The sequence below is a fragment of the Microtus oregoni genome, unplaced genomic scaffold (genome assembly GCF_018167655.1).
Source record: "Microtus oregoni isolate MIOR12 unplaced genomic scaffold, Mior012 000015F_ref0000493, whole genome shotgun sequence".
Lineage (NCBI taxonomy): Eukaryota > Metazoa > Chordata > Mammalia > Rodentia > Cricetidae > Microtus > Microtus oregoni.
Genome location: NW_024543074.1, coordinates 20,419,342 through 20,431,948, shown reverse-complemented (window position 1 = coordinate 20,431,948; position 12,607 = coordinate 20,419,342). Strand labels below are relative to the sequence as shown.

General features: G+C 50.9%; 1 protein-coding gene across 2 annotated transcripts; it reads left to right on the top strand.

Moving 5' to 3' along the window:
• Positions 1-5,749: 5,749 nt before the first annotated feature.
• On the top strand, positions 5,750-12,601 carry Slc46a1 (solute carrier family 46 member 1). 2 transcript variants are annotated; one of them, XM_041664159.1, is made up of 5 exons: positions 5,750-6,049; positions 6,409-7,261; positions 9,046-9,129; positions 11,133-11,289; positions 11,799-12,600. In XM_041664159.1, the coding sequence occupies exons 1-5, from the start codon at positions 5,822-5,824 to the stop codon at positions 11,854-11,856; spliced, it is 1,380 nt and encodes a 459-aa protein (XP_041520093.1). In that variant the 5' UTR covers positions 5,750-5,821; the 3' UTR covers positions 11,857-12,600. The 2 variants fall into 2 exon arrangements, with proteins under 2 accessions (XP_041520093.1, XP_041520094.1); XM_041664160.1 differs by lacking the exon at positions 9,046-9,129 and having other exon boundaries at positions 11,799-12,601.
• Positions 12,602-12,607: the final 6 nt, after the last annotated feature.

The following is a 12,607-nucleotide window of genomic DNA, read 5'->3' as shown; positions in this document are numbered from 1 at the left end:
CCTGCCGCTGCTTCCAGAGTGCTGGGACTAAAGGTATGTGCCACCATGCCCAGCAGGATTTATTTATTTTTATGCATATGAATATTTTATCTTCATGCATGTATGTACACCACATGTGTACCTAGTGCCCTAGGAGAATGGAGAAGAGCATCAGATTCTTTGGAACTGGAATTTTGTATGGTTGTGGATGCCATATGGGTACTGGGAATCAAACATGGGTCCTCTCCAAGAGCATCTGTTATGGGAAAATCTTTTTTTTTTTTGTATGCTGTAAAGATGTGTCTCTGCCTAAGGAGCCTTCTGATTGGTTTGATAAAAAGCTGAACAGCTAAGAGCTAGGCAGGAGAGGATAGGCAGGACTTCCAGGCAGAGAGAGGAACTGGGAGGAGGAATCTAGGCATTTAGATTTTTGCCAACAGATTCAGAGCAAGTTGGATATGTTGTACTAAGGAGAGGTAAAGAGCCACATGGCAGAAAATGGATTTTAAAATATGAAAATATTAAGTTATAAAGAGCTAGTTGGAAACAAGCCTAAGCTAAAGGCAAGTTTTCATAATTAATAATGAGTCTCCATGTCATTATTTGGGAGTTGGTGATACAAAGAAAGACTCGCTACAAGCATTGAGTGGTCTTAATCTCAATCCAGCCCCATCCACAAGTTTTTTGACTGTAATCATAGCGTTCTGAAAAATGTGGTATATAATGTCATCTTCCATACTTCAGATTAATCCCTTTGGTTTGTGGAATCTGAGGATTTAAGAGTCTTGGTGGACCACACAGAGAAACCCCGTCTCAAAAAAAAAAAAAAAAAAAAACCAACCCAAAATCCAAGCAAAGCATGAGTCTTGATGAAGTTTGATCACATTGTTCCTGGAGAGTCCCGTTCATACTCCTTCACACATTGTCCCCAGAGAGTCCCGTTCACACTCCTTCACACATTGTCCCCAGAGAGTCCCGTTCACACTCCTTCACACATTGTCCCCAGAGAGTCCCGTTCACACTCCTTCACACATTGTTCCCGGAGAGTCCTGTTCACACTCCTTCACACAGTGTTCCCAGAGAGTCCCGTTCACACTCCTTCACACATTGTTCCCGGAGAGTCCCCTTCACACCCCTTCACACATTGTTCCCGGAGAGTCCCGTTCACACTCCTTCACACATTGTTCCCGGAGAGTCCCCTTCACACCCCTTCACACATTGTTCCCGGAGAGTCCTGTTCACACTCCTTCACTCATTGTTCCCGGAGAGTCCCGTTCACACGCCTTCACACATTGTTTCCAGAGAGTCCCGTTCACACGCCTTCACACATTGGTCCTGTTCACACTCCTTCACACATTGTTTCTGGACCCCCAGCTGCTCTTTCCTATATAATCAACCATTTTGGTTACCCATCCTCTTTGGGCTTCCTGGCAGCTGTACCTGCTTCCTTTCTTTCCCCTCTCCCTTCCTCTTGCCCCCATCCTTACACGGCTCAGGGTTACAACCACTCTGGACTCCCCCAGATGTCCCTGCCTCTGCCTATGCTCTCCCTTTTACAACAAACTTTCCTCTCCAACATACCAAGGAGCAGTCACGTCCTTTCCTGTTTATTTAAAGCCGTGTGTGTGTGTGTGTGTGTGTGTGTGTGTGGTGTTGTGTTCACATGCTGGGGAAGAACTTGTGTATGTGACCCAAGGTATTGTGCAGTGACCTCTCAGGAGGGCTGAGTCTTTATCCAATTACTAAAGAGGGAGAAATGCTATTTATTTGTTTGTTTGTTTATTTTGGTTTATCGAGACAGGGTTTCTCTGTAGCTTTGGAGCCTGTCCTGGAACTAGCTCTTGTAGACCAAGCTGGTCTTAAACTCACAGAGATCCACCTGCCTCTGCCTCCCAAGTGCTGAGATTAAAGGCGTGCACCACCACCCACTCGAGAAATGCTTTTTTAAAAAAGATTTTTTTGTCCCCCCCCCCAAAAAAAATTTAAAAAACAGGGATTTTTTTGTGTCTGACTGACTGTCCTCTGTCTGTCTCTGCCTCCTGAGTGCTAGGATTAAAGGCATATGCCACCAGCAGCTTAGGTCTTTTTTTTTTTTTTAACATTTACTTTATGTGGACGGGTGTTTTGCCTGCATGTCTGTGTACCGTGTGCAGTGCTTGAAGAAGCCAGAAGAGGGCAGCAGATTCCCTTGGAACTGGTGTTACTGATGGCTGTTACTCACAGGATATGAAAGCTGGGAATTGAACCTGGGTCCTCTTGAAGAGCAACCAGTGTTCTAAACTGTGGAGCCATCTCTCCAGTACCCATATGGAGAAATCTTAATACCGTTATCATGTATAGTTAAAAAATTTATTCGTCATCATGATTTAAAACATTTTAAAAGATTCATTTCGTGTGTATGAGTGTTCACCCGTATGTGTGTCTGTACCGTGGGTATGCTTGGTGCCTGCAGAGGTCAAAACAGAGTGTCAGGTCCCTGGACTGAAGTTACAGACACTGAGCCTCCCTGTGGGTGGTGGAAACTGTTGCAGGAATGGCAAGTGCTCTCTTGACTGCTGAGCCAACTCTCCAGACCCCTCACCACACTTTTTAAGGAACATTTTGTGGGCCTGAGGATTTAGCTCAGTGAGAAGTTGCTTGCTTAGTTAGTGTGAGGTCCCTGGTACAAGACAGTAGGGGCTTGGGGGACAGACATTTTTGCACTGCTCTGTTGTGTGCCTTTTAACTATGGTGTTAAATTGGAACGGAGCCGGTCTGTAGCCCTTCGGCTCCATGATCACATCGTTCCTGCTCTGAAGATTTGAAAGGCAGCGTCATTTTATTCTCCCTGTCTTCCAAGAGGGTGGCTGACAGGTGATCGCGTGGCTTCCTTCTAAGTATAAATTCTTGGACTCTGTCCTCCCCAGCGCAGCTCCACATGGGCAGGTCTCTGCATGGCCCTGGGCTCCAGCTGGGGAACCCTTTCCTCTTAACAGCTTTAGAGCATCTACCGCGTGCAAGGTACCATTCTGGTGGCTGGAGATACAGGACTGAAGGACCCAAGATCCTTGGCGTCTAGGAAAGGGAGACAGACAACAAACGCATACAAGAGACTCACAACAACAGGAGGAGGGGGAGGGAGTGGCTGTCATAAATCACAGGGCCAGGCTACATTTTTAGCCGAGGTGGGGCAGCCAGTGGCATGGACATCTGGGAGAACAGCATTCCGGGTAGACGAAATGATAGATGTAAAGAAAATGGCAGGTGCAGGAATAAGATTGAGGGGCAGATTGGAAAGACCCTGTGGAGGCCAGGGAAACCAGAGTGAAGGGAGGCCAGAGTGGGGTGGGTGAAGCAGGAGAGGGTGGAGGTGGCCCAGGTGACTGTGGCGTTCAGGATGACTTGACTTTCGCTAGTGAAGTGGAAATCACTGGATGGTCTGAGCTATGTTCAAGGAATGTTGAGCATCCCTCAAAGAAGGAGGTAGTGGAGAGGACGACCGGGCCATGACTGAGAGTCTGGCTTCTTCTTCCCTCTCGGCCATCTCCCTGTGGTTTGTAATCCTGCCCCTGCTGCAGGATGCCTCTGGGGGTACAAAAGGATACAGACTAAAGGCTGACTGAAAGGGGGACTCTGGCTCTGCAGCTACCAGCCGGCCATCATCCCTGCCAGAGTGAGCCTTTTGATGAAACGGCTGTCTCCCGTGCGCCTGTAAATAAGACCAGACGCACCAAGCCAGACTTGTGTAGAATCGCCATTTACCAAGTGAATGCAACAAAGGGTCTGGAGAGGCCTCTAGGTGATGGACGTGTAGACTGGGACACACACACCCTACCCCACGCTCCACTGAGACCCTGACCGCTCCTGACCTTAGCTCCTATCTAGGAAATAGTTGCAAGTTTTTAGCCCAGTGGGTCTCAGTCTTCCTAATGCTGCGACCCTTGAATACAGTTCGAGTTGTGGTGACCCCCAAACAAAGAATTATTTTCGTTGTTACTTCATAAGAGTAATTTTGCTACTGTTACGAATCGTAATGTAAATATCTGCTATGAGATCCCTGTGGGGTCCTGACCCACAGGTTGAGAACCACAGTTTTAGCCAGTCTCTCCTGTGCTCTGTATGGGCGGGGATAGAGGGGAGTGATGGACGGGTGTGCACAGCGGCCTGGTTATTTGAAGTAGAATTCTCTTTCTCTAGAAGCCCATGTGAGGGTTACTTGACATCCACTTATTCTGAGCCTTAGACTCTTACTGCCTCAAAGATGACAGTCACTGGTCAGCCCAGGCAGAGATGGAACCACTTTCCACCCCAAGAATCAGGGCCCTTCAGGTAACACACAGGAGTTCTTGGGGACTTTGGTGACTCTGCTCCCAGGTCCCCACATGAGCACCAGGAGCCCGTATTCCTACTCTTTAAAGTGTCTGTCATGTTTGGACTCTACACTGATTACTCAGTCCGGTCTCTGTCTCTCGCCCTCAATCTAGAAGCTGTCAAATTGGGGGTGGGGAGGTGGGGGAGGCTTTGTCTGTTTCCTTCGATGTTGTGTTCTGACCTCCACGGCCATCAGTTAGGGCTCGAGATGAATGAACGAAGAAATGGAGGCTGTGAATTCCTTTCTCAAGCAATAACACAAAAGCCCCGACAGGCAGGAAGTAGGCGTTGCTCAGCAACAGTGCAGGCATCTGTTTCCTGGCCCAGTTCCTACAACCCGGAACACACAAAAGCTCAGGACCATACCCAGGAGCCTCAACCATGGAGCCTCAACGATGCCCTCACTCATCTGGTCTCTACTCTGCTCTCTAAGGGAGCTGCAGAACCAGGAAAGGCTCCCAGGGCGGGAGCAGGGGCAAGGGACAACCTACCAATCATTAATAGCCATAACTATCGAGTATAACAGCAAGGGGGCATGTCTTTAATCCCATTACCTAGGAGCCTGAGGCAGGAGAATCTCTATGAGTTTGAGGCTAACCTGGTCTGAAAGTATATATAAATAGTAATGGCACTTTTAAGGTACCAGATCTTGTTCTTTTTCAAGATAAGATCTCACTATAAAGCCTTGATTGGTCTGTAATTATCTGTGTAGACCAAACAGGCCTCAAAAATCACAGAGATCCCAGCACTCGGGAGGCAATGGCAGGCGGATCTCTGTGAGTTCGAGGCCAGCCTGGTCTACAAGAGCTAGTTCCAGGGCAGGCTCCAAAAGTCACAGAGAAACCCTGATTCAAAAATCTTAAAAAAAAAAAAATCACAGAGATCCACCTGCCTCTGTTTCTAGTGTGCTGGGATTAAAAGCATGTGCCAACCGGTCCCGCCTCCACGCAGCTTTTCTTCTTTTCTTGCAGGCCAAGTGCTTCAGTGCGAGCCAGCAGGCTCCAGCCCTCGTACAGATGCCCCTAGGCAGCGCTGTAGAGGCCACACAGCAGTCTTGCGTTCTAGCCCTGCGTATCCATTGACCTGACTTCCCAATCTCTGAATTCGGACCAATAAATGGCTAGTTTATAAGGTTGCCACGAGATGGATAATACACTCAGAATTTCTGGCCCCAGCATAAAGTGAATGCTCGATAAATGTTAATTATTGATACTCTAATTATTCTTTTGAGTGTTCCTAGGTCCAGGAGGGAGGACTACAGCAAGGCGGTATCTTTGCGCTGTTTGGAGTGAGGTCACCCAGCAAGGATTCTAACTCGACTACACCCAGCCGAGAGCACCCAGGCCAAAGTTTTGGAGGCTGAGATCTCATGCCCCGCCCCTCCAGACTTTAACTGGGAGAGGAGTAGGAGGCCCGCGCCGGCGCAGACAGTGCTGACTGACCCGGGCCTCCCGCAGCTGGTTCGGAGGTGCCAGCCCCTCTGCGTTCGTGCATGGAGGGGCGCGCGAAACCCAAGGGCTCGTCCCGCAGCATGCCCTGGGCGGCCGTGCTGTTCCGCGGCCCCGTGGAGCCCGTCGTCTTCCTGGCCAACTTTGCCGTGGTCCTGCAAGGCCCGCTCACCACGCAGTACCTGTGGCACCGGTTCAGCACCGAGCTCGGCTACAATGGCACGCGCCACAGGGGAAACTGCGGGAACCAAAGCGCGGATCCCGTCATGCAGGTAGCGGGGACCACCGGGTTGTGAACGCGGAGCACGGCACGGGTCGAGGCCTGTGGAAGATGGGGTCCCTGGAAGGGGGGACGCACATGGAGGATGGTGGGCGGAGCTAGAGCAAAGGGGGCCTCCCGTGCTGACTGCTTGGGGGTGCAGGTAGTGGATTCAGAGAATGCCTGGCCTGGAGGGTTAATCCAAGTGCGGAGATGGAGGGAATGCTTCTTCGAGGCCCGTTTTTTAAGAGTTCAACGAACATTTCAAGAGGCTTAGGGCTCCAAAGCAAAGCCTCAACCCTGTAGCTGCCAGGTTGATGATGGTAGCTAACCAAATCAAGGGCCTACGCCCTGACGGTTCTGTTTTCACAGGAAGTGGAGACCCTGACTTCCCATTGGACCCTCTACATGAACCTGGGCGGCTTCCTGGTGGGACTTTTCTGGTCCACCCTTCTGGGAGCCTGGAGTGACCGTGTGGGTCGCCGCCCACTGCTGGTGCTGTCCTCTCTTGGCCTGCTGGTCCAGGTCGTGGTGTACATCTTTGTGGTGCAGCTGCAACTGCACGTTGGCTTCTTCGTGCTTGGCCGAGCCCTTTGTGCCCTTCTAGGAGACTTCAATGGCCTCCTGGCCGCTAGCTTTGCCTCTGTGGCGGACGTCAGCTCTAAACACAGTCGCACCTTCCGCATGGCTCTGCTGGAAGCATGCATTGGTGTGGCTGGGACCCTGGCAAGCCTTCTTGGGGGTCATTGGCTCCGGGCCCAGGGTTATGCCAACCCCTTCTGGCTGGCTTTGGCCCTGTTGATCGTCTTGACTCTGTATGCAGCATTCTGTTTTGGTGAGACAGTGAAGGAGCCAAAGTCCACCAGGCTTTTCACGCTCCGCCATCACCGATCCATTTTCCGGCTGTATGCGGTCCCAGCCCCAGAGAAGTCCAGGAAGCATCTAGCCCTGTACTCATTGGCTATCTTCGTTGTTGTCACTGTGCACTTTGGGGCCCAAGACATCATGACGCTGTATGAGCTGAGCACACCCCTCTGCTGGGACTCCAAGCTGGTTGGCTACGGCTCGGCAGCCCAGCACATACCCTACCTCACCAGCTTGGTAGGCCTAAAACTTCTACAGTACTGCCTGGCAGACACCTGGGTGGCTGAGATCGGCCTGTTCTTCAACATCCTGGCCATGGTGGTCTTTGCGTTTGCCACCACCACACCCCTCATGTTTACAGGTAAACTGAAAACGGGGCCATGCACACATTGCTCCCAAATGTGGTTCAAGCCTCAAGCCTGTGTCTTTGGACCCAGAGTTACACTCTCAGCCTGTGCAGAGGACAGACAACTGAGAAACCCCAGAAAAATACCTTCTCTAATTTACAGAAAATATAAAGCGTCAGTGGCTAAAGTAATTAGTGCACGTTATCAATCATAAATATTGTTAGGAATGTAGAGCAAAGACAAGAGCATAGCTCATGAGCTAATTGCTTCAGCCCTTGGCCTCTCATGCCTTATTTACAGTGTTCTTAAGCAAAGTCCATGCTGCTAATGTCTTGATCCTTGGCTCTTGGATAAGAATGGCAGGGCCCTTCCTCAGGGATCCCTGTTTATTTGTTTAGAGACAGGCTCAGACTTGACCAAGTGATTTTCTACGTAGCTGAAGATGACTTTGAACTTACAATCCTTTTGCCTCTACCTCCCGGGGACTCACAGGCCTTAACAACCTTACTCTGCCTTCTTTTGTGTTTGTTAAAACGCCAGACTTTCTAACATTCCTGCTGACTTGCTTCCTCTTCCTTTCCTTCCTCTTGCTGCTGCTCCCCTCCCCGCTCTCCTGAAAAGAGGAGTAGCTGGCTAGAAAATGAAGAAGTTAGCTTTCTTTTTTTTAAATTTTATGTGCATTGGTGTTTTGCCTGCATATCTGTGTGTGGGTGCCAGATGCCCCGGAACTGGAGTTGTGAGCTGCCATGTGGGTACTGGGAATTGAACCTGGGTCCTCAGGAAGAGCAATCAGTGCTCTTAACCACAGGGCCATCTCTCCAATCCCAGAGGTTAACTTTCTAAAAATAAAAAGTATTCTTGCTGGAGCCTGGCTCTGCATTGTGCAGTCATCTGTCTTGACAGCCAGCAGCTATGTTAACTCCACTGCTGGACCAACAGTGAAGCCACGGGGACGGGGACCATTCGCTCAAGGCCACAGCCCTCAGAAGTGCTGAGATAAAGACGTTGTACCACAGAGTCTCAGCAGAATTGCAAACATCGTATGCCTATAGGTAGCTGGATGGCAGGAGCAAAGGAACTCACATGGTATGCCCTCAACTCTCGCCCTTCACCGATGCCACCTCCTTATCCCAAGGTGGCTGAAGGAAATTCCCACACATTGTGTAGCTGGTAGTCTCTCAGTGCTAGAGGCCCCGGCTGAAATCAGAATGTCCCTGCTCCCTCAGGGACACTGGAGAAGCTCTATCCCAATGGCTTGAGACTGCTGTGGCAGGCCTCCTTCGAGACTGGACACATCTTTATCAGTCTGATAGAAGGGAGAGCTTCCCTGAAGGTCCTTCCTGCTTAAACCTGTAAAGACTCATTCGCCACAGAAGACAGGTTACAGGTTCAGGGCCTGTCTTTGAGGCTGTTAGTCAACCACCCTCCGACAGAGGCCTATGGTTTTCCTCTTACAAGCTAGGAGATGGGTTCAGGGAAGTCCAGTAGACAAGGTCACACACACAGTAAGCAGTGGTAACAGGGTTTGAACTCAGGGCCAACCCCAAAGCCTATACTCATTTTCTGGGTCCTGTCATCTCCCCCGTAGTACCACGTGGCCACTGGAGGTGTTCTGAGGAAGCAGTTGGTAGGGCTTAGCTCTCATGTAGAAAGAGTGAGCAGATGAGCCGTGAGCTGGGGAAAGTGCTGTCCTTTCCTCGGGTCCACATCTGCCCTTCCTGGGCTGTATGTAGGAGCCCAGCTGCTCTCAGGACACCCGTCCTTGATGGCTCTTTCCTGACCAGTGTTTCTCTCGCAGGATATGGCTTGCTTTTCCTGTCACTGATGATTACACCTGTCATCCGGGCCAAGCTTTCCAAGCTGGTGAGCGAGTCGGAGCATGGTGAGTGTCAGAGTCATCTGTCCCTGGTCCTTCATGTCCAGTGTTGCCTGGATGGGCAGTTCTGGCCAAGGAGGGTCTGCCTTCTACCCTCAAACCTGGAGGAGTGAGCAGGCAAGACAGATGCTCTTCCGCCATGTGCTCAGAGCTGGCTAGGTACCAATGCTGTGGGGTTTTGTTCCTCAGAACTAAGATTGCTGTCAGTAGAGCACAATCCAGTTCTGAGTAACCACAGCAGCACAGCAGAGCTTATCTCTTCAGAGCTTCCCTTTCCCATCTGTGAAGTGGGTGTGATGATACCAGGGTTTCCTGCCATGCTGGGGTCAGAGGGTGCAGGCCCAGAGGGAATAAACAGCCTCTGCCAGAGATTTCTTTGTTCCCAGTTGTCAGATGAAGAAAGGGAGGCCTAGAGGGTTAAACTGAGTTCTTCAAGGTTGTTCAGTAAACAATGGGAAGGGATGCGTGCGTGCATATGTGTATGTGTTCACATGTATGTGACTTCAGTGTCTTGAGGAACATGGAGTTTTTGACTTGGGCAGTCTAGCTAGCTACTTGCCTCGTGGATTTCCTGTCTCCACCTCTCAAGCCCTGAGATTACAGGTGCCCACCACACCCACCTAACTTTCTTGTGGTTAAGGGCATTAGAACTCTGTTCCTCATGATAGCATAGGTGCTTCATCCGCTCACCCAGCTAGATACACACGCATACACACCCTTCCCCGCACACACCTCTGTTCCATGTGTTTTTAAGAGCACTTGGTCTTGTAACTGGGCTCCAGCCCTAGCTTGTTCTAAACCTGTTTCTTCATCTGTGACATGAGGACTTTGTTCCCCAGGACATTGTAGACCCTTAGAGTCTGGCAGCTGAATCTCTGTATCTATTGTGTTGTTGCTCAGTTTGCAACAACTGGGTTACAAAGCCGGGTTCTGGCACAGGCTCGGGTGTCTGCTAAAACGCCTCATTCATTCAATATACTTTTGCTTTTGTTTATTTTGAAACAGGATCTTCTTGCTAAGTAGCCCAAGCTGGCCTTGAAGTAAAATCCTCCTGCCTCAGCTTCCCAAGAGCTGGCATTACAGTCGCGTTTCACCATGTTTGCAGGCAGTGGATCTTTCCCACCCAGCAGGTTTCACTGTGTACCCAGTATGGGAAAAAAAATAGCAGGCCCCTCTCGGAGGTCACCTGTGATAGGTACTCTCCATTTTAAAATTACTGGCAGTCCACGCAGTAGCTCTTGTCCTTCGTACACAGAAGGCGGAGCAGCGACCCAGAAAGTTCAGCGCCTCAGCAATCGCATGGCTGTGAGTGTGGAACATGGGATCAAATGACGCTTCAGGAAGGGAAGCTGGCAAGCTCTCGTAGACATCATGTGTAGCTTGGCAAGACTCGGCAGGCTTTCAAGCTCTTGCCACCGCACGTGATGCCCCGAGCTCGCTGTCTAGGGCCCACGTGGGAGAAGAGAGCCAGCTGCTGAAAGTTGTTCTCTGACCACCACACACATGCCTGGCACAAGTGACGTGAACATAATAACACATTTTTTAAAGAAGCTGTCATGGTGGTACAGCCTTGTAATCGTAGCACTCGAGGCTGAGACAGGAGGACTGCACCCGAGACCATTTCTTAAAACAAACCAAGCTGGGGCTGTGGAGATGGTTCAGCATTTAATAACACTGGCTGCTCTTGCACCAGGCATGCACGTGGCCCGGAGGCACACATGCAGGCAGAGCACCCATACACATTAAATAAAGTAGGGTTTTTTTAAAGTAGGAGGCACCACGCGGGCTTTTCTGTGAATTTAATAACAGTTGACAGCTATGTGTCTAACAGCCCCTCTGCCAGGCACTTCCTGTGTGTAACGTCATAGAGTCTTTACCACAGCACAGAGTGGGAGGCACAGGTGAGGGACGCAGGTGTCCCGCCCAGGTCATGCAGCTGTGAGGTGGCACTGCCCTCCCTTGACCCTGGGTTTTTCCAGCTCTGAAGCATGGTGTCTCTTCCCTCCCAGGTGCTCTCTTTTCTGCGGTGGCCTGTGTGAACAGCTTGGCCATGTTGGTGGCCTCTAGCGTCTTCAACTCGCTCTACCCAGCCACTCTGAACTTCATGAAGGGCTTCCCCTTCCTCCTGGGAGCTGGCCTCCTCTTCATCCCAGCCATTCTGATTGGGTAATGGAGGGCCCTGACCTTGCCTGTTCATCATGGTGTCTTAATTTCCGAGAGGTTTCCTCCTTCCCCCGCTCCTAACTGAAAATGGCAGCTTTGCCTCTGGAATCCTTGTCCTTTGGGTATGGCATCCTGGGCTGACCCTACCCCACGCAGGTGGCTGCCTGATCTTTTAGGGGCCATCTCCAAAGTAAGGTAGAGCCATGTAGCGAGGGGCCAGGCTAACACTACTGTTTGACAAGGCTGTGTTCTCTCCCTCAGGCCCCTCAGCTTGCCCCATCCTCGAATTGTGTTAACAGAAAGAAAACTTACTCGGCTACTTGTGGCTGAGCCCCAGGTTAGACTGACCCACTGAAGTCGTGAGAGTTCTTCTCCAGAGTCCTCTGCCTATGGACATTGTCCTATGCCTGTTGGCTTGGGAAGGGACACACCTGGAGCTGCTCACCCAAGTCAGTCCCATGTCACCTCTCTAGAATGGGCTTATCCTGAACTATCTCTCTGGTCTCTCGCAGGGTACTGGAGAAAGCTATTCCACATCCTGAATTCCAGCAGTTTCCGCAGAGCTCCTGATCCGCTCGAGGCCATGGAACAGTGGACCCACACCAGCCAGCCCTCTGAGGGCGGTACTCACTTTGGACAGGGTGGTCAAGCCAGTGATGGGCATCATCTGGTCTCCCACTGAGCCAGTCCCTGCATAGGATCTATAGTCTTGACCAGGATACGCCCACTCAGTGCAGGCTGCAGGGAGCCATTTGAGGCAAGGGTGTTTTTTTTTCCCCCCCTTTTAAGCTATTTGTGATTCAGAAGCCTCCAAAATGAAGGAGACAGCACTTCAGGGACCACCTGAAGCATGGGGACCGACCTCTCCTTCCAGCCCATGGGACTAGGTCCGTGATGAGTGCTGTGGCCTCCAGTCACCCTAATGATAAGTGTGGTACCTGTGGGGAGACTTGGTCCCAGAGGGAGAAGCACTGTCTGTGTATGGGAATTAGCCCTTGACCTCAGCCTATCCACCGTGACCTCAGCCTGTTCACCTTTGACCTCAGCCTGTCCACCGTGACCTCAGCCTGTCCATCGTGACCTCAGCATGTTCACCTTTGACCTTAGCCTATCCACCCTGACCTCAGTCTATCCACCCTTGACCTCAGCCTATTCACCTTTGACCTCAACCTGTCCACCCTTGACCTCAGCCTGTTCACCTTTGACCTCAGCCTATCCACCCTTGACCTCAGCCTATTCACCTTTGACCTCAGCCTGTCCACCGTGACCCCAGCCTATCCACCCTTGACCTCAGCCTGTCCACTGTGACCTCAGCCTGTCT